Source organism: Mesoplodon bidens (genome assembly GCF_964165515.1).
Source record: "Mesoplodon bidens genome assembly, chromosome: 4".
Classification (NCBI taxonomy): Eukaryota; Metazoa; Chordata; class Mammalia; order Artiodactyla; family Ziphiidae; genus Mesoplodon; species Mesoplodon bidens.
Window position 1 is genome coordinate 127752670 of NC_138160.1, and position 21588 is coordinate 127774257.

General features: G+C 44.5%; 1 protein-coding gene across 3 annotated transcripts in view; it reads left to right on the plus strand.

The window, feature by feature from the left end:
- ABLIM3 (actin binding LIM protein family member 3) overlaps positions 1–21588 on the plus strand; it is a 148599-nt gene that overhangs the window by 22307 nt on the left and 104704 nt on the right. For all 3 annotated transcript variants that reach the window (XM_081233978.1, XM_081233976.1, XM_081233977.1), the window contains exon 3: positions 20268–20405. In XM_081233978.1, the coding sequence (XP_081090104.1) occupies positions 20268–20405 (138 nt within the window). The remainder of the gene's footprint in view (positions 1–20267; positions 20406–21588) is intronic.

The window sequence follows — 21588 nt, forward strand, 5'->3', positions numbered from 1 at the left end:
GGCATGCCCACAGTATACTTCAGGGTTTATGAACATCAACAGCATCCCTCCTCAAGTACAATCTGCTAGAGAAATAAGGCAAGCACAAAAGTAACAATATTATAGGGTAGACTGTGCTTTAGGTGAATGGTTCTCAAAATGTAGTCACCAAACCAGCAGCATGAGCATCCCGTGGGAACTTGTTGGAGATGCAAATTCTCAGCCCCAACCCTGGCTCTCCTGAATCAGAAACTTTGATGGTGGGGTCCAGCAATCTGTGTTTTGACAAGACATCCAGGGATTCTGATGTGTGCTCAAGTTTGAGAACCACTGCTTAGTCATAAGAAGTACATGCCATGAGGTTTTAAATAAGAGAGCTCATATTGGGAGGGAGGATGAGGGGAGAATCTGGAAATCTTCCTAAAAGTATGTTGCATATGAGATAGGCCTTGAGGAGTGGGCTGGATTTTGATATTTATATGTAGTTGAACGTATTTACTACAGTTGCCATCTGTGTGTTTATATATTTCTTTTACAAAAGTAATTAACAGCCTGGCCTCTAACTTGAAAGATCTGCTAGCTGTCCCTTACGTGCATTTTAACTGGCTCGCTATGAATTGAGGCTTCCACCAACATATGTTCAGTTATACAACTGGTAATTATGATTGGAGACATTTTGTTGGAGGAAACTTTCCATTCCAAACATAGCTCGACTGAGAGTCTACCTTTAAATCTTTAAGACAAACTCAGGCCAAAGCATCCTTGAATCTCATGGTGAGTAGGGATCTTTAAGATCATCTAGTCTAATAACCCAGCCAAATAACCCGTGAGCTGGCCTGTCCTGGACATTCAGCATAGACACACACTAATTCTACTAGCCCATTGAATGATCCTGTAGCAGGGGTCGGCAAACTATGGCTCAAAGGTCAATTCTGGCCCACTGCCTATCTTTGTAAATAAAGTTTCATTGGAACGCAGCCATGCCCGTTCATTTACATATTGTCTAAGGCTGCTTTTACACTATCGTAGTGCAAAATTTTAATCCCTCCTTAAGACTTTGTATTTGTAAGAAGTCTTAAGATCACAAGTGACTAAAACCCGGGTCAAACTAGCTCCAGTGGCTCCTGGGCCTTTGAAATCAAGGGAAGGTCTGGGTGGAATAGCTGCTCTTGGGATCCAAGTGGACTGTCTTCTCTAGTCCACGCCGCCCTGGTCATGTCTACCGCACAGCTTGCTGCTGAGCTCTCTCCCTGCTCACTCGGCCTAGTTAGCTCTTTCGCCTTCACTGCCCATTTCCGTTTCATTCTACCCACTCTGCTGAGTTCAGGTCTTTTTTCTGGTGCAGTGGATCCTGCAGCCATAGCATTGAGCACTAGACTTGGCAGCACAAGTCCTGTGTTCTGGTCCTGACTGTGCTATTGAATACAAAAACGTGAAATAAGATGTCAAGACACTCTGAAAATCAAAAAGCCCTCAATAAATTATACGGGATTTCTTTTATTCTCTTAGTATCAAAGCATTTTTAAGCTGGCAGAAGCACTAAAGTTTATCTTATCCCGGTGGCCTGGGTGACAAAATGATCCATACATGTGTTTTACTTGACTCACTTACTGTTCTTCTTTATTTTTTTTTTCCAACATTTGAGCCAAGCTATAAAAACTGAGAGATTTTAGTTTAAAATCTAGATTTCTGGTTCCCCTGAGCTCATGTCCCCACATGGCAGGAGTCAGTCAAAAATGAGTAGGAACCATGCCTCTTTGGCCACCTCTCCCCCTCCCTTCATCTTACTCCAGTCCACTCACTCATTTATATGACCTCCTACCCACTGAAGCTCCCTAATTTAATATGGTTATTCATCTGATTCTCAAAGACCTGATTCCTCTCTGTAAAGCCACAGCCTCAGCCAGCTTCCACATGTAGGAGGCTCACTATCTAGAAAAGCAGCTCATTTCATCTCTGAGCAGCTCTGCCTGTTGGGTAAGTTTTCCCTCCTCAGCATCCCAAAATAGGTTGGGATGACTTGCCCTAAGTCTCCCAGTGTGTTAGAGGATTAGAAGCGAAGGTCTCAGGATGGCTCACTAAGCTAATGGTCTTTTTATCCCACCTCATGGAGGTATGTTCTTTCTCACCTTCCTTACCCACTCACTAACCCCCAGTCCATTTTAGGGGTGGAGTGGTACAAACAAAACTGTCATTCAACATCAAGTTAATTTTTGACTGAAACATTTGCCTTTATTAATATTCTAAAGAACAGGAAGTGGCAAACTTTTCCTGGAAAGGGCCAGATAGTGAGTATCTTAGGCTTTGTAGGTCCTTCGGGCTGTATTGTAACTATCAATTCTGCCATCTTAGTGCGAAAGTAGCCATAGACAATACATACATGAATGGACATGGCTGTGTTCGAATAAAACTTTATTTACAAAGACAAGCAGTGGACCAGAATTGATTCTCTAGCCATAGTTTGTCCACTGTAGCTATAGACAGGGCCAGCAGAAGAGGTGTGTGCCTCTGCTGGTGTCCTGATACCTCCCATCTTGTAAGGGCCAATTCAGATGTGCCATTTCCAAGTAGCTTGCCCTGATTCCTCTGCAGGAAGTTATCTCTATAGTATTAGGATACCTACAGTACAGTAGTTTTCAAACATGTTTCAGGGACCCCTGAGAGTCCTGGGGGCCCTCTGAGTGGTCCACAGGATCAACATGTTTTTTGTAACAATTCTAAGAAGGGTTTCGCTTTTTTCACTCTCAATCTCTCATGAGGGTACAGTTGAGTTTTCCAGAGGTGATGTATGATGAAGTCACCACTGACAGCTAATGGAATGTATACTTCTGTTTTTTTGTTTTAAAAAATTCTCAGATATGACTCTAATATGATAAATATCAATAGATGTAAATCACCTAAACAAAAGCTCTTTGAGGTTCACAGTAATATTTTAGGTGTGTATAGGAGTCCTGACACCAAAAAGTTTCTGACCTGCTGCCATTGTGGTTTTCTTATACTACAAAACAGTTATCTTGAAATATGGATTATTCGGGTAGTCTTTACAAGAATGTAATTTTCTAGTAGGCAGGACCTATACTAACCATTGTGTTTCATGATTGCATATGAATTTGCACAGAGTAAGTTCATTTGTTTTAAAGGTGTTTATGGTACATCTGCTGTGTGCCAGATATTGTGCTTGGCATTAGGACTAGAGAAGTGGGCTCAATAAACACCACCCCTGCCTTCATCAAGCTTAGAGTCTAATGGAGGAAACAGAGATTAAGCAAATAATCACAACTAATTATATCAGTACATACTAAAAAAATGCAGTCAAGGGAGAGTACCCAGGACTGTGAGAACCAATAACAGTAGGGTTTGTACTATTAAGGCAATCAGTGAAGGGCTTTGACCTGAGATCTGTGGGATGTAGGGGATCCATCTAAAGCAGGATTTCTCAACCTTGACACTATCTTGAACCAGATAGTTCCTTGTTGGGATGGGGAGGAGCTATATTGTACGTTATAAAATACTTAGCAGTATCCCTGGTCTCTACCAACTAGATGCCAGTAAGACACACACACACACAAACACACACCCTCAGTTGTGACAAATAAAAATGTCTCCAGGCATTGTCAAATGACCCCTGGCAGGTGTGGATTAGGACTCACAGGGAGCAGGAAGGATTGGAGAATTGTCCCTGGTTGAGAACCGCTGATGTAGAAAAGATGTTTGGTAGGAAGGCCACTGTGGTACCCAGAGGAGAGATACTTGTGGCTGGGCCAGAGCTGGTGGAGATGGAAATGAGGCTGAATGGGAGAGCTACATGATGGGTTCGTCTGCATGGCTCAGTGATGGATAGACCATGAGAGTGGCTGTGTGAAGGCCAACGAAGAGTTTCAGGGCTCATCACACTGAAGGACTGACTTTGGTTTGGGCAAGTGGCAGCATCACAAGCTGGCTCTGCGATGGCACGGTTATGGTTACAGTGCTCAGAATACGAGAGAGAGAGAGAGAGAGAGAGAGAGAGAGAGAGAGAAGGGGGAGAGGGGGAGAGAGGGAGAGAAGGGGGAGAGGGGGAGAGAGGGAGAGAGGGAGAGAAGGGGGAGAGAGGGAGAGAGGGAGAGAAGGGGGAGAGAGGGAGAGAAGGGGGAGAGGGGGAGAGAGGGAGAGAAGGGGGAGAGGGGGAGAGAGGGAGAGAGGGAGAGAGAGAGGGAGAGAAGGGGGAGAGAGGGAGAGAAGGGGGAGAGGGGGAGAGGGGGAGAGAGGGAGAGAGGGAGAGAGAGAGGGAGAGAAGGGGGAGAGGGAGAGAAGGGGGAGGGGGAGAGGGAGAGAAGGGGGAGAGGGGGAGAGAGGGAGAGAAGGGGGAGAGGGGGAGAGGGGAGAGAAGGGGGAGAGGGGGAGAGAGAGAGAGGGAGAGAAGGGGGAGAGGGAGAGAAGGGGGAGGGGGAGAGGGAGAGAAGGGGGAGAGGGGGAGTGAGGGAGAGAGAGAGAGGGAGAGAGAGAGAGAGAGAGGGAGAGAAGGGGCAGAGGGGGAGAGAGAGAGAGAGAGGGAGAGAGAGAGAGAGAGAAACACTTTTGCTCATCTCTCTGTCTGCATGGCCACCTGTGTTATTGATCTCTGCCTGAAGGAGGGTGACTCTAATAACAGACCAGAAACAACTCTTCCTAAAAGAAATGACCATCTGCCAGGGCTAAGTGAATTAAATGGTGTTTAATCTAGCTGTATTAGGACATTATTTCAATGCCAATTAACTTTTTTAAACATTTGTGAAAGTTGGCAAACACATCAGAGAAAATATATTTTGTATTACGCAGAAGAATATTGGCACATTGTCTATGACAGCACTTTGATACAAGTTAATATATCGGGATTTCTAAAATTCTCATCTCAGTGCCAAAGACTGTGTGAGTCTTCTAGTCCCTGAACCAAGGGTTCTCAGCCTTTAAAGACTCTCCAGAGGAGCTTGTTTAAATTTTAAAGTCTGACTCAGTAGGTCTGTTGTTGGGCCTAGGAATCTGCATTTTGGCAATCCATGCCCATCTCCCCCAACCCCGCAACCCCAGGGGATTCTGAAGCAGGTAGTTAGCTGGTCACTTTGAGAAACACTCATGCAGCAAAAAGCACCATGAAGGGGCTTCCCTGGTGGCACAGTGGTTAAGAATCCGCCTGCCAATGCAGGGGACATGGGTTCTAGCCCTGGTTGGGGAAGATCCCACATGCCGCGGAGCAACTAAGCCCATGTGCCACAGCTACTGAGCCCACGTGCCACAACTACTGAAGCCCACGCACCTAGAGCCCGTGCTCCACAACAAGAAAAGCCACTACAGTGAGAAGCCAGCGTACCGCAACGAAGAGTAGCTCCTGCTCGCTGCAACTAGAGAAGGCCCGCATGCAGCAACGAAGACCCAACGCAGCCAAAAATAAATAAATAAATTTATTTAAAAAAAAATGGCGCCATGAAGGAATTTGTCCCAGTTTCACTTCCACCACTGACTTCTGCCGTAAGACCGCTTCGTCTCACCCCATCTCTGCTTGGCTAACTTTGTTCATCTCCAGAGTGGCTCCAGGAGGCTTTCCCTGATGGCCCAGATGACCCCATAGCATAGCCTTGGTTCCATAGAGTGCCTGCAGCAACAAGAGGCAGCCCCCAACTAAAAGTGGCTGAAACAATCTAGACACATCTGTTTTACGGAACAGCACGTCCAAAGAGGGGCAGATCCAAGGCAGGTTAATTCAGAGGTTCAACATCATCCTCAAACACCCAGATTCTTTCTATCTTGGGTGGCTCCCCTTAGAGTTCTTCATGGGCACCAGCGCTGCAGTTCCAGCATCCCAAGTAGACAACCTCCAGAGGCCAAGAAGAGTGAAGAAAACCTTCCCAGGACTCCACAACCCCACCTGATCTCTCCTCATGTCTCATTGGCCAGGAGTGTATCACATGCCTTTGCCTAAGTCAATCCATTGGCAAAGGAATGAGAATACTAGAATCGGTTGTCACCAATCAAGATTCCTTCTCTAAGTCCAGGAAAGGTCACAACCATTCCTGAAAGACATGGCTGCTCAGGGGAGGATAAACAAAAATGGGTTTCCCCCAGAAGAGAGAGGTTCTCTTAGCAGATGAAGAGAGGAATAGTTATTGAGAAGGCATCAATCATGTCTGCTACGATCCTCCTCCTCTCTTGAAGCACTTTTGCCACCATTTCACCTGCTGGAGAGTGAGTCATGTGAGGGCAGGGACCAGGTCCACCTGGTCCATCGTGTCCTCAGCAAGATGCTGTGGGCCATGTTCAGCTACATGAGGTCCAGCATGAAGTGGTCCTGGAATGTCTGTTTAATTTAAATTGATAGCAGATTGTGATTTAGATGGAAAACTGAGGACATAAAGTAATTTGTTGCAATTGATGAAACCCCAACTCAAACTGACTCATATTTTTTTAAAGGAACTGAGCTATATAGGTTTGTATAACTGGGAAGTTCAGAAGCACAGTGGCTTCAGGCCCATCTTGATCACAGACTCAACTGATGCATTCAGGGACCTGTTCATTCTCTCTCCATCTGAATGATGCTCTCTCTCGACCTGAGGGCAGGTTGGGGCCAGGTGTCTTAGACTGACTCCTCCTGACTTAGCAAGCCAGACGGCTTCTCCAAAAGCTCCTGTAGAAAAACTCCAGAGAGGACTAGGTCACGTGCCTGCCAATCACATGGAAAGAAGATTGGGGTTGCCTGGGTGGCCAGAGCCGTGCTCCTTTCTAATCTGTGTTGGAATAGGTTCAGCCCACCTAAAACCCACAGATTGGGTTCCCCATGGGAAAGAGGGGTTATATTGCCAGAAGAAGCAGAGAGCAGATGCTGAAGAGGCAAAACAACAGATGTCCACTATATTTATGGATGAAAAAAAGCAGTTTGCAGGGCATGATACATGGGCCAAACAATAATTGAGAACTACTTGCTGATACACACTGAACGTAAGCATTTTCCCCTCCTACCCTGGACTGTACAAATTCAGTTTGAAACTTTGAATGAAGCTTTGTCTCCTAAAGATAAAAAAGCAACTTTTGTTTGTTGATTTTTAGGGAGGATCTTTATTTTTATTAACTTTTTTTATCTCAAAGGAAAGTGTATTCTTTGTCTTTCCTCCTATTATCTTTTGGTCTTTTATTTCTCTCTTTTTCTTAGTTACTGTGTATCTTGACTTCTTTGACCCACATATCATATATCAAGAGCCTACTAAAAAATATAGAAATGACATCTTTCCATGGTGCTTTCTCCAATTTTTTTCTTTCTCTCTCCCCCCCCAGTCAGAAATAATTCATAAAAATCTTAGCATTTCATGTTTGTATCTCTCTGATTCTTTAACAACTTGTACCTTAGACTGTAGCATTTAGGGATATATTTTATTCATTCATTCATTTGGCAAGTATGAATTGAGTGCCTCCTAGTAGCAAGTGCTGGGTTTAGCATTAGAGATACAGTTTTTTAAAAATCTCCCCTACTCCATCCTGGAATTTCCTTTGGAATAGGAGATTTGTTTACTTTATCTTTACATTTTCACAATATTTAGCTTCATTTTTTAATTTTTACAACTATCATTATTATTATTATAGCAAACTTTGACTTAGCACATAACATACCAGACAATGTGCTTGGAATTTTATGTATATTATTTCTCCTTTCAAAAATTCTGAAAGGTAAATACTATTATCCCCATTTTACAGATGGGGAAACTAAGGCCCAGTGACACAGCACCTTGCCCAATATCATACAACCTGGATTTGAACCCAGATCTGACAGGTTCCGGAGCCTCTTCTCTCTCCAGCTCACAGAAACTACTCCATAAATGCCCCATAGAGCAATGAAAATTTGCTTCTGTTTTTCTGCGGAAGTTAAGCTTTTGATACAGCACCTTGCAGGATGGACTCTGAGTTGTGAATCCTATAATGAGGATAAATCTGAAGGGGGCCCACTCTTCATCCTAATTCTTCTTGTGATCACTGGCAGACATCTTTGAGACTCTGTCCATTTGTCCCCAACCCATATATCCACAATTTCAAATACATCTCTTTGAAGGGTCTTGGTTTCTTCATTGGCAAGACTGTAAGGCTTGTTGTAAATCAGGAATGTCTAATAGAACATTCTACAATGATGAAAACATTATTTTTTCTGTGTCATCCAAAACAGTTCCCACTAGCCACACGTAGCTATTGAGTACTTGAAATGTGGCAAGTGTGGCTGAGGAACTGAATTTTAACTTTCTAAAATTTTAATGAATTTTAATTTGAATAGTTATATATAACTAATGGCTACCATAGTGGACCATGCAAACCTAGAATAATCTTTATCATTCTTTTCACCTCTGATCATATACATATTATTGGGTTGCAAACAACGTTTTTTAATGAAATGGCATAAAGTATTGAAATGGAAGGGAATAGGAAAAGGAAAGAAAATATCAGTACATATTACGTGTACTAAGAATAAGTTTTGTTTGAGAAACATTTGTGTCACATATTTGTGTACTGGGTCATTTTGCCAAATTAATTGTTTCCAGTGGGTCATGGTTAAAAAAAGTTTGAAAACCTCTGTTTGTCCCTGAGTAATGTCACCGAGACCTTGAGAGTAACATGCTTATATGGTGCTCCCTTGTCCAGCCTGAGGCTCTGCAAGACCTCATTTCAGAAATAATTCTGTTCTTCCAGATCCTACAGGCATGTGGTGGGCATGTGACTTCTCTCGATGGTAATTGGAAATGACTTTGTGGTCATCTATCTGTCTGGATGCGGAGTTCCCAAACTGGTGGCCCACAGGCAGAATCCAGCTCCCACAGACAGGCCTCTTTGGGACCTTGATGTGTTTTTGCAAGACAATAATCCGCTGAGGCCGGGTAGCAATTTCCCCTTCCGGTGGCCCAGTTTCTCCAGTTTGGTCCCCTTGGGTGGATTTTTCACTGACTTTACCTGCCTGGCCCCTGAAGGTATTTTGTGTTGCAACTCTGTTAATAGGTATAGACTATTGGATCTGAAAGGAAACTCAGAGATCACAGAATGCAGCCCTTTCACTTTATAGTTGGGAAAACAGTGACCCAGAATTGGGGAGCGCCCTGCCTGAGACCTCACCAAAAGTTAATGGCAGAGTAAAGACTAGAAGGAAGTGGTTCCCTCTGACAGGGAAGAACCAGATATTAAGAGAAATCTTAGGAGGAGAGAAAGAGAGGTGAAGAAAAACAAGAAGGAGAGGTAGGAGGAGAGAAGGGAGAAAAAGAGAGAGAGAGATGAAGAAAAAACAAGGAAGGAAGGTAGGAGAGAGCGAGGGAGGGAGGAAGATAAAGAAAGAAGGAAAAAGAAGGGGTGGGAGGGAGGAGGGTGGAGAGGAAGGAGATGGGATATAGTGGAATGATAGTAAGCCATCCTCTCAGCCCTGGGGAAGAGAGGGCCTGACCAGCGGGTCACATTTCTGCAAGGGGAGCCCCTCTGGTGGTATCATCATGCTGGAGGGGCTTCTAGTGAGTGGATGACTGCAGAGGCCATGGGGGGGAGCCTGTAGAACTTTGAGCAATGGGATAAGCACTTTAGACACCAAAATGGGAGCTGGGGGGGAGGTGTCTGGTCTCCAGGAGACCTGCACCTTCTCAGAATTGAGGCTGCGTGGGCTGGCTTTGAGAATTCCCTGACTTATGTCACCTACAGCTCATTTTGACCTGCCCTGCAAGCTGTCATTGATCTGAAACAAGGCACTTTCCTGCTAGTCCTGGTGGGGCCAGCATGATGGGGACCCTGAGCGAGTTTCTCCTTTCTCTGAGCCTCAGGGCTGTATCTGTGAAGGTGGGAATGTGGATGAGATGGGACAGGAGGTGCCCTGGGGACAACCTTGGGGAGAGAGGGGTCACAAGTAGGTGGCACACCAGGCCCTACCCCAGGGCAGTCACAGCACCTCTGGAGCCCTAGGCCCCTAGGTGGGAATCACAACACCATGCCTTCAAGGCCTGGCAGCGCAGGAGAGAAGCTGGCCAGAGGTGAGGCAAAAGGAAGAGTTAGGAACAACGGTGCTCTGGAAGGATTTAAAAACAAACACCAGGCCTCCCAAGTAAAGGTGTCTGGGAGCCACATCCAATGCCAGCAGCCCTGGTGTGAGGGATTTCCCTGAGTGACCACCAGGTCATCATGTGTTTGCATTCCAAGCATGCTTTGCAATGGAATCAGTATAACCTAGAGGCCATCTCATCATTTCAATAAAGGGTTCATAGCTTTGAAAAAAAGAGGAGGGAAACCTCTAGACATACAGATGTTTTCTACATGCTCTCGGCTCTGATACTAAAAATCTGTAAGTTAAGGGGAACCCGGGTGACAGCTGCTATTCCTTGGATTTCCCCACAGCATATCAGAGATTGATGGCCTGCCAGAGTCTCAGGAAGCAAACATTGTATAAGTATTAAAACCTCTGGCCCAGAGGCCAAGGGACTGAGTCACTCAAAGCACAAAGACAATTGCTGGCTTCCTGAAGTTCCTCTGTTTCCAACATGGTTTCCAGGGCCCCAGACGAAACCCAAATAGTATTTTTCAGATAAGGAAAATGTGGAAAGGGTGCCACAAGGCCTCAGTGTGGGGCAGCGCTGTTCTCCCTGTTAGGGATGCCTGGCCAGGTCTCCTTTCCCTCAGGAGATGCTGAGCAAAGGATACCCTGCTGGGGATGCCCCGAGGAGAGGAGAGAAAACTGAGCCTCTCCTAGTCCTTCTGATGCCTGTTTAGGCATCTAACATGTACATGTGGTGTGACTTCAGGCAGATTAATTAACCCCTCTATGCCTCAGATTCCCCATATATAAAATACAAAATATATAAAATAGATCATATGGTGTCTGTCTCATGGAGTGTTTGTGAGAATTAAATGAGATGGTAGGTATGAAGCACAGGGTCTGGCACATAGTAATTGCCTAATTCATGTTAGCTGTTAGCTATTTTTACAGCTCTCAGAGTCTCTGACTGGGGGCTTGGTAAAGGTATCGAGGGACAGAGTCAGCAGTGACAAGAGAATTGGTGTTAATTGACAGAAGCCACTCCAAAGTGGGAAAAATGCCAAGGCTGGCAGACACCTTGGGATTTTTCCCTTTCTCCATCAAATCTCGTCTATTCCTCAGTCATTCTTACACAGCTCTGTATATTATATTCCTAAAGCCCCATGACCAAGTGTAGCAAGATGATAGTTTTGAAATATTAACTGGCATTTCCCTCTCTCAGGCTCCCTCCTGAGCCTTCCCTCTCTTCAGGGAGCGAGGCCTCAGGGCCTGGATGGGCAGCAGAAGGCAGAGACAAAAGGGGTCGCTTCCTGGCTTTTGGATTTCAGACGTCTGTGCCCTTAGAACAGGAAGGATTTATTTCAAAGTTAAATGTTCTAGAGAAACCATAAATTAGGGAGGGCGGAAAGGGCTCCTTTACTCACAGCTAACCAACTTGATTGCCTGGCTCACAGGTGGGGAGGAGAATCTCAAAGAAGTGAGAACACGGGTCTCACTGAGTCCTTAGAAAGAGGCCCTGTGCACCTGCCCTCCGAGCCAAGGCAGGGACGCAGCCCCAGTGAACAGGACGGGGTGCGGGAGCAGAGAGGCAAACTCACCAAAGCTCAGTTTCTGCTTGTCTTGAAATAGGAACCAAGTTGAGTTATAAGAAAGAAATGAGTTTGTTTTTGTTTTATCCTAAAGTGTTTGATTGAATTCAATTGGAAGTATACAGTTTTGAGCTTTTTACAATGAGATTAATATAGAAAAAAAGTGAAAAGTTAATTCTATGACATTACACCTGGGTCGACTTTCTGAATTTGCAAAATGAGTAACGAGTATGCAGTTCTCATTTTATCAAGGGACTTCACTAACAAGTGAGAAATACATCAATCCCTTTGTGGACCTCAGCTCAGATTTCCTGGCCCATGATGCTCAGCCCGGGGAAGGCCGTCTGGGTCTAGCCCAGGTCCTCTCTGCTGTAGCTGTAGCGTGGCAGCTGGCTGTTAAGCAAGATCAGTCTGTCTGGCCAAGAGCATGCAGTTCTGACACATGTCCTGACAACACGCTGTTGAGGAAGACGGCACGAGCCGTGTTGCCAGCTGCACACCATGACCATGGTACACGCTGTGGAGCCTGGCAGAGGGAGGCTATGGAGGAGTTTCTGTTGCAGCAAAGGTTTTACAACATCGTCTTGGGGTGACAGACTGTTTTACTGACCTGCTGACATGGGAAACTGTGGCCAGGCCGGGGCCATCTGTGAGGTTCCCAGAGAGCGCCTGCTTCTGCTCTGCTGCAGCTGCCAGCACCTGCAGAGCCTGCCTGTCTCAGGGCACCCAGATGCCCACCTGTCAGGCTGTCCCTGCCCATGCCAGGGAAGCTGCTCAAGGCTGATATCCCCTGGCCCCAGGGCAGCAATCACAGTTTCCTCATCGTCTGCCAGAGAGGCAGATTTACTGTTCCCAGTTTCCTGGTCTGTATGCTAGTACCCTCCATCATTATTCTTTTTTTTTTTTTTTTTGCGGTACACGGGCCTCTCACTGTTGTGGCCTCTCCCATTGTGGAGCACAGGCTCCGGACGCGCAGGCTCAGCGGCCATGGCTCATGGGCCCAGCCACTCTGCGGCACGTGGGATCCTCCCAGACCGGGGCACGAACCCATGTCCCCTGCATCAGCAGGCGGACTCTCAACCACTGCACCACCAGGGAAGCCCCATCATTATTCTTAAATCTTTGTAAAATTCATGTGTGTGTGTGTGTGTGTGTGTGTGTGTGTATATTTTATATATATATATATATATATATATATATATATATTCAACTGGGCAATGGATGATTACTGTTGAGGGAAAAAAATTAGATACCCTTTTTGCCTCCCCCAGAGCCTACTTCCTCCCCAGAGGTAACCACTGTTGGCTTTTCTGCATGGCAGGCAGTAGGGCTTAGCAGTGAGAGCACAGGTTCTAGAGTCAGACTTCCTGAGTCCAGATCCTGCCTCTGCCGTTTACTGACCGTGTAACCTTGGACAAATGACCTCAGTTTTCTGGGTCTCCATTTCCTCATCTGAAAAATAAAGATAATAATAATAGCTCCTCCTGAATTATGAAAACTCAGTAAGATGACATATGTAAATTGCTGAGCACAGTTCCTAATGGAATAACCACTCCCTGAATATTATCTGCTATTATCCTCCCAGACTTTCCCTTATGCATTTACCCCTCTAGTTTCTTCATGCATGTCTTCCATTCCAAACTCCCTCCTATGCTTCTGCATCTTGGAACACGGACCCCCAGCCCACCTGTTGTAATGTTAAACCTCAGCTCTAAGAGTCTGGTTCCAGGTATTCACATGAGGAACACAGATGTAATGACACAATGAGATGACACATGTGTGACCCTTCGGGGTTACCAAAAGCAGCTCTCACCATCTCCCTATCAGAGTTTTCAGAAAACAAATGACTCACTTACTCAAAGTATGCACAGACAACAAGCACGCTAACACATCCCCCTGGAAACAGCAGATGTGCCCAAAATACACCACCCCAGGAAAACATAGATCATAGCCTCTCATTCCCACTACGGGAAACACCCAATTCACACATTCCTCTGCAGGATATATCAAAAGCATGTCAGCCACCCACCTCTGCAGCTCAAACCTATAAACAGAGAGAGTTTGGAGATGGGGGAGATAAAAAGAGGTTGCTTTTGGTGGAATGGGCTGCAGCCAAGGGCGTTTTTCTTGACAGCAGGGAGGGAAAACCAGAAAACCTTTGCCCAAGCTGGACTGGTCCAAAAACGGATTTGACAATGTTCAAACAAAGCTCAGTGACAAGCTGGTGGGGGTAGTAATTTAGAAAGAACTCTTGCATTGAGTAGGAGGTAGGGGTACATGGCTTTGAAGATTCTTTACTATTAACTATTGCTTATACTTATGGAGCCCAAGTGACATGCCAAGCAGTGTACTAAACACTTTTATATTGCTTAGGTAATTTAATACTCACAAATGACCAGAGTTATTCCCACTCTAGAGATGAGCAAACTAAGACTGGTCTCACATAACTTGGCCAAGTGGCAGGGCTGCGACACAAATGCAGCCCTCCTGACTCTAGCATCTACACCCTTGACCTCTGTGCCGTGAGCTTCTTCGCACCGCTTCCCACACAGGGATCCCACATCTCTGTGGTCTTACACAGGAAACAGGATCAGTGCCGTGTGTTCTGATTCAACTCCAAAATCAAATTGAAGGGCCTGTTTCTGAACTACCAGATAACTCTTATAGCCAGACCCCACCCTAACCTTTCAGACGATAGCTTTCTACCTGTGAAATGCCTGGATCCTCACTTGAGTCTCCTCCTGGGTCTTTAGCGAATACCTGTGAACACGCTAAGGGTACTCTGGGAGCTGGTGGCATGTGACAGCTACTGTACCCGGTTGTTTTCCTGGGCCACAGGCTGTTGCGAGCTCATTACTGAACCAGTTGATTCTCTGCTTGATGTTTCACTGTTCAGACAGAAGCTCCACTGTTTTTATTACACTTCCAGCCAATTATTCACAGTTGTTATACTGTCTCCACATCAGTTTTGTCACTCTTTTAATTATACCCCAGCCTTGCATAGGTGCTTCTACCTTTTAAAGACTATTTTATAAAGACGACTCAATTAGAATGTGGGAACACTTTTATCTACAAGGTTAAGTGACCCTCAGAAGAGGAAAAAAAATGGTGCAGGCACTACATCAGTAAAGAGAACGTAACTTAGGTTGCATTGTTTATGAGAGAGGAATCATGCCATTATCTGCTTTTAAGAGAGACTAATAAATCTCATAAGATACAGCACAGTCTAGTTTAAAAGCTGGAGAAAGTTAATGGAGAAAAGAAAGCGTGGAGGGAAAGAAAGATGTACAGCAAAGGACACACAGAGACAGGACCAGGTTTCAATTGGAGGAAATTTTATAAATCATTTTGTCCAGTCTCCTTGGTGACTAAGGACGGAATTGAGGCCAGAGAAGTTACAGGATTTGCCCAATCCTGTATAAAACTAGGTGACTGCAGAGAGGGAATTGGAACCCACGTTACCCCCAGCACTACTTATCAGAGAGAGAAACACAAGATGAGGAATGACAGAAGGACAGAGGAACGGCCAGGTAGAGGAACTGGATGCTGAATTTGTTTCCTGCTATTCAACTCTCGTGCTCCTTTTAACTTCAGAGGGGCCAGTCACCCCTCCCCTTCCAATATGTTGTTTTGTTCCAGCAGTTTTAAATTATCTTGGTAACATTTGGGGAAGAGCTTTACTTGCAAATTTAGTTGTGGAATTAAGATGTATTTTCTCATCTTTAGAACACTAAAGATTTGGTAAGCATATAGAAGAATACTTAATGTTTCAGACCCTTAATTTTTAATCTCATAGTCACTGACCAGCTGATTTTCTTTCTTAAAAAATTGTACTGGGGGCTTCCCTGGTGGCGCAGTGGTTAAGAATCTGCCTGCCAATGCAGGGGACATGGGTTCAAGCCCTGGTCCAGGAAGATCCCACATGCCGCGGAGCAACTAAGCCCGTGCGCCACAATTACTGAGCCTGTGCTCTAGAGCCCACGAGCCGCAACTACGGAGCCCACATGCCACAACTACTGAAGCCTGCGTGCCTAGGGCCCACGCTCCACAACAAGAGAAGCCACCGCAATGAGCAGCCCGCGCACTGCAACGAAGAGTAGCCCCCGCTCTCAACAACTAGAGAAAGCCTGTGTGCAGCAGGGAAGACCCAGTGCAGCCAAAAATTAAATAAATGAATAAATAAATAAATTTATTTTTAAAAAGTATACTGATAGCCATTGTCAACTGATTATCTTGCTTTTATTCTTGGAAAGATTAAGATTGTTCAGTCTTACAGTGCCTGAAAAATTGTCCTTTTAAAAAACAATCAATATTTATTTCACTGCGCAGAAGCTTTTGTCTCCAGATCAAATGCAGGATGGGTGAATGTGTGTGTAACTGGTTCTTATTGCAAATTATTTTAAAATACAATTTTAAAACTCTTCAGGGGGCTTCCCTGGTGGCGCAGTGGTTGAGAGTCCGCCTGCCGATACAGGGGACACGGGTTCGTGCCCCGGTCCAGGAAGATCCAACATGCCGCGGAGCGGCTAGGCCCGTGAGCCATGGCCGCTGAGCCTGCGCGTCCAGAGCCTGTGCTCCACAATGGTAGAGGCAACAACAGTAAGAGGCCTGCGTACTGAAAAAAAAAAAAAAAAAACTCTTGAGGGATAAGAAGGAATAACTTAAGTCTGAGGTGGTATTCCCAAATTAATTCATACATGTTATTTTTGTATAAATAGGATTCAACGAAGTTTAATTTCTTCAATCTTTTTTTTTTTAGCATTTATAAGTTTTATTATACAGTCTTCCAGAGTTTTTTAAAAATAGAAAGTCCTTGGGAAAAACTTGTTTCTAATTGCCCAGTTGGCCTGGCCCTAAACACTGTGTCCGCCAGGGCCTGATACTGTCTCCCCTCACCCCACCCTGCACCTGGTGTGGGCTGTGCCGCTCGGGTGACAGGGATGCTTCTAAGCACCAGCACACAGGCTGGTTGGGCTTGGCGAGACCAGCCCAGAAGGGCAGATACCAATTTGTGAAACTATAAGGCTATCGTGTCCACTATGGCAACAACTAGTCACATGTGGCTATTGCAATGTAAATTTATGTTAATTAAAATTAAATTAAAAATTCAGTAGCTCAGTCACACTAGCCACATTTCACGTGCCCAATAGCCACATTTCACGTGCCCAATAGCCACATATGGCTAGTGATTATTATATTGGCCAGAATAGATATATATAGAACATTTCCATATCTCAGAAAATTCTATTGGACATCACTGCTTAAGGACTAGTAACTGGGAATGACTCTCCTGGGTACATTTTTTGGCCAACTAACGTGAAACAGAAGCCAGAGTTTCCTTGCATGCGTTTTAGAAATATAGCACATGACCCATATGTCTAAACTTGGTAACTTCATGGATTATTTCACAAGTGAGAAGAGCTAATGTCCTTTGAGGCTTTGAAGAACTAATGTCCTGCTTTCAAACATTGCTCTCAAGGATAGGCAGTTCCTAACACAAAGCAGTCTAAAACTTCATGTATAAGTCAATTTGGAATTCAAAAGACATTTGCCCATAGATAAATATTGTAAATCACATGACTGAATTTTAGTACTTTGAGATAAAAATTAATGGAAATAATAACCAGCAGAAAATCAACAGTAAAATTTTAGAGTTTCAGAGGGTGTTATAGATTGGAGGGAAGAGAGATCACCGCACCCCCCCCCATACACACACACAATAAGGTTAGATTAAGTTGCTGACTTAACTGAGAATACAAAATCTTATTGAAGATGAGGTGGCTTCCAGGGCAAGAGCAGATGTGGCATATCTCAGTGGAGCTTCCCTTGATCCCCAGAGTTCCTATTGGCACGGTCTGGATAAGGAAAGGTCTTCACATGTCTGTAAGCTCAAATCATGCTACACCGCTGACCTTTTATAGTCACGGCTTGCATCAGCAATCTGGAAGAACTCACACCAACGATGCATGCATTTCTGTTTATGGGACTATTTATAAACATCAGACATTTGTGGACTCTGGTCACAGTCAGCATCACCATAACAGCACCCTCATCCTGAAGGGAGCAGTAGAGTTAGGGCTGGGAGCCCATGGGTACTCTGCCCCAGAAGATCTGTTTTCCCATTCCATCCCCTCACTCTGATTTTATGGCTTTTTATTTGAATGGTTCAAAGATTGAGTTTTGACTGAAAACCATGATCACTAATCCATCTCCCCAGAAAATCAAATTATGAAAAATTTAATTGATCTTGCTGGTTCTTGACCAATAAGGTGGGATCAATTAGAAGAGGTAGATGAAAGTTTGCGTAGTGATTCTGGAGGGACTTTGGATACTTTCAAGAGCTCTCATTATGGATGGTGATGATTATACTATTCCTATTTTATCTTCAGACTCACGGCTTTGTTTCCCTTAGCAGTAGTAGATCATTACACTGCTCATATAAATAGAATCTATATTTTTCTCCAAAATTGGGGGGAGGGGGGAGATGGGAGAGTGAAATATATTCCAGGGGACATTAAGCAGGAATCAGAAAAAGAAGCAAAGGAGACAGGACTAAGGAGAATGTTTGTGGACATTCTGGGGATGGAGAAAGATTGCTCTGAGCTCTGGGGAGGATGTGATGGTCATGATACCAGTGGAGCACTGGATACATTTGTGGAGCACTTCATGCATGTTTTGAAATGCTTTACATGTATTAACCCATTTACTGAGTTAATTAATACTTTAGTTAACTAGCTAACTCATTTAGCGTTTGTCTTAAATTTAAGACAGAAAAAAAAAGAGTTAAATAAGGGGCATGAACTCCTTGAGAGAAAGACTGTAAGAAAGGTATTATTCTCCCACCTCAGATAGCAAAGTTGTCAGCAATAGTAGTTTCAGGGCTAAGCAACCAGCTCTTCGCCCTACTGTGCACTTATGATTCAAGATGTGGGAGGTAGTTGAAAGTCCTGCTTTCCTGTTCCTTGACTTTAAAAGGAGGAGGGTGGATGAGACCAGTTATGGAGATCATCTTTGAGAATCTGAAAAAAGCTGTAGGATAATGTATATAACACCAAATTTTATATTTCATTAGAAATATTAGATATCAGGTGTATCAGTCAGGTATGCTACAGTAACAAAAAAATCTTAGAAGATATGCCATCAAATATTCCTCCTGGCTCATGATAGATGTTCATCCTGGGTTAGCTTAGAGCTCTGCTCCAGGACTTCTCAGCCAGGGATCCAAGCTGATGCATCCTGCACACCATCTGGGGGTATCACTGGCTGCTGGGCTATGGGAAGGCAATATGGCAGATACCATACTGGCTCCTAGGGCTTCCAGTTGGAAGTGACACACAATTTCCATTCACATTTCATTGCCAAGCAAGACACCACGTGCCAAGAATAAAAGATTGAAATTTCAGTGAACAGACCCAACAACTACCACACTAGGTCAAGAACCCTTGAACTAGGTGACCTCTAGGTTCCTTGGCAGTTCAAGGTTTCTGTGAGTCCAGGTTAACTTATATTATGCTTATTCAGAGTTTAGCCAGTAAATCTACATGTCTAAATGCTAGACACCAATTCCCCTCTAATCAAGTGGTCATCCTTATAGTTAGGACAAAAGTGAGCTGTATCCTAATAGGGTATGAGCAGAAGTTTGTGGACTATTGCTACAGCCTTGAATAAAAATTGAGGAATTGAGTGGTTCTCTCCCTGGGGCCCTAGGGACTTCCTCCAAGAGAGAAGATTGGGTTCCTCACTGGCAAAGTTATCTCAACAGTTTATTTATAATGCGATTGGACCAGACAGCTATTAATATCCCTTCCAACCCTGAAATTTTGTGTTCTAGGCAGGTGCCTACTATTATTAAATGCTAGATGACCAGATTATAGAATGGTCAAGCAAAGTATATTTCAGGGAAAGGAAATCTAGAAAAGTAGCCATGAGAAAATCTAAGCAAGAGATCAGTAGCCTCAAAAGGCAAGTATAGGTCTACAGCATCATCAAATGCTGACCACAGCACTGCAATCCCAGTGACTTCAGCCCCTTCATAGTCTCCACCAGCTCTTTCTTCTTAACTATACACATGTGACATTTTCTCAATGTTATGGAAAGTGCTGTTCAAAGGCAGTTGTAAGGTGAGTCGCCTCATCAACTTCCTTCCAACTAGAGTGCCTCCCTTCATGCCTTTATAGAAAGTCAGCTACCACTGTCCATCCTCATTTTATAAATGTATAAACTGAGGTGCCGAGAGGGGCTGTATCTTGCTCAACAAAAAGGCCATTTGGAGGCAGAGTCAGCCACCCATTTCCTTGAGACCCAGGAGTCAATGGCAAGACCTAAATTCCCTTTGTTTGGGGCCTGGTATTGATCCAGAGATCTCCCAAGAAATAGTATTTCTGGATCATTTACCTTGAAATACTCAACTTCCTCTTTTATTTTTCTTCATTTGTGAATTTGGCCTCCATTATTGCAAGAAAAGGTTATGCTCACTCGTAAGTCTCTGCCTACTTAAGGAGATTTATGGACTCATATCTTAATGCCACTCACCTTCTAAAGATGTCTTAGCTTGGCATACTCAGCCTGATGATGTATTGAAGGTATTTTGCTAATCATTTTCACCCTTTCTGCTTTTTCTGCCAGTTAAGATTATAATCATTTCTTATGGCAGACTTTTTAAAGAATAAGGACCTTCTGGATGGTGATCTCTTTGTTTCTCTTTACAGTTCCTTATCAGCAGAATCCTTACAATCCCCGGGGCAGCTCCAGTGTCATCCAGTGCTATCGATGTGGAGACACCTGCAAAGGGGAGGTGGTTCGCGTCCACAATAACCATTTCCACATCAGATGCTTCACCTGTCAAGGTAGGAGCCCCAATCTCCCAACACCCTTCTCAGATTCCTCGCCATGCTCTCACCCCAGGACATGCCATGGGGCAGGCAGAACAGACACAGGCAATTGAGATACCTGCAAAGGCCTAAAATGACCTTCCTTGAGCCAGTAATGAGAATTCTCCCTTCAGCAGCATGGCGTGAAGAGGGAGAGTAGAGTGAGGGAAGCGGTGGGATACGGGGGGAGAAAGGGAGCCTGGTGACCCCAGAGTGGAAGCACTGACCCAGAAGGAAAAAGGCAATCCTGCAAGTTTATCTTACACATCTGAGAAGACTACTGGCTTGTGCCTATAAATCAATTTGAAAGCCAATGAAAGAGCAAGCTGTCACGGCTAAAATTTGGCATGGCTCTGACATGAGTGTGACAGTCCTCAGAGGTTAGGTTTAACAAGGGAGAAGGTACGTCTTGACTTCAGTAAGGTTTGTAATTTGGGAGCAGATGGACGCTGCATTACCTGTAATTGTGACAGCTTACCCATGGCTAATTTATAAAACCTTAGCTCAACCCAGCTAAGCATTCCCAAAGGAAGAAGGCTCGCTAGCAGCAGGAAAAGAGGGACTCGGCTGAAGGAGCCCGGAGAGCCCTCTGGCCCAAACAGGACAGCACTCTCTCCCCAGTGTCCCTGTCTAATGCCACTCCAGCCTCCACTTCTCGAATCTTTTCTTCCAGGCTTCCTGTTCCACAGAGAATCCATTCTGATGTTGGATTGCTCTGTGAGTTTAGAAAATGTTTGACCTCAAACCTTTAACTTCCACTTGTTGGTTTTAGATTTGTCCTCATGGGGTTTGATGAGCTCTTTGTGGTTGCTTTTTCCAGTGGCTGCCCTTCACATACTTGTAGCCAGGTCTGCCCCACATACACAGTTATATTGCAGGTCCTTAAACTGGGCCTCATCTGAAATGATTCCAACTTGTATAATCATCCTGAAGTCTTCTTCCTTGATCCGTTCTGGTTTGTCACTATCATTCCTAAAGCCTACTGCCCGAAACAGACCATACTTCTCAAGGTCTGCCAAATACAGCAAGGACTACATTTCTTTGATGTGACTGATATTGAATGAACTTCCCAAGAAGCCACTTCACAACACTGATGTATATTGAACTTAAGGTCAACTGAAACCCCCAGATCTGTTCATTTTAGTATCTGCTACTAAAC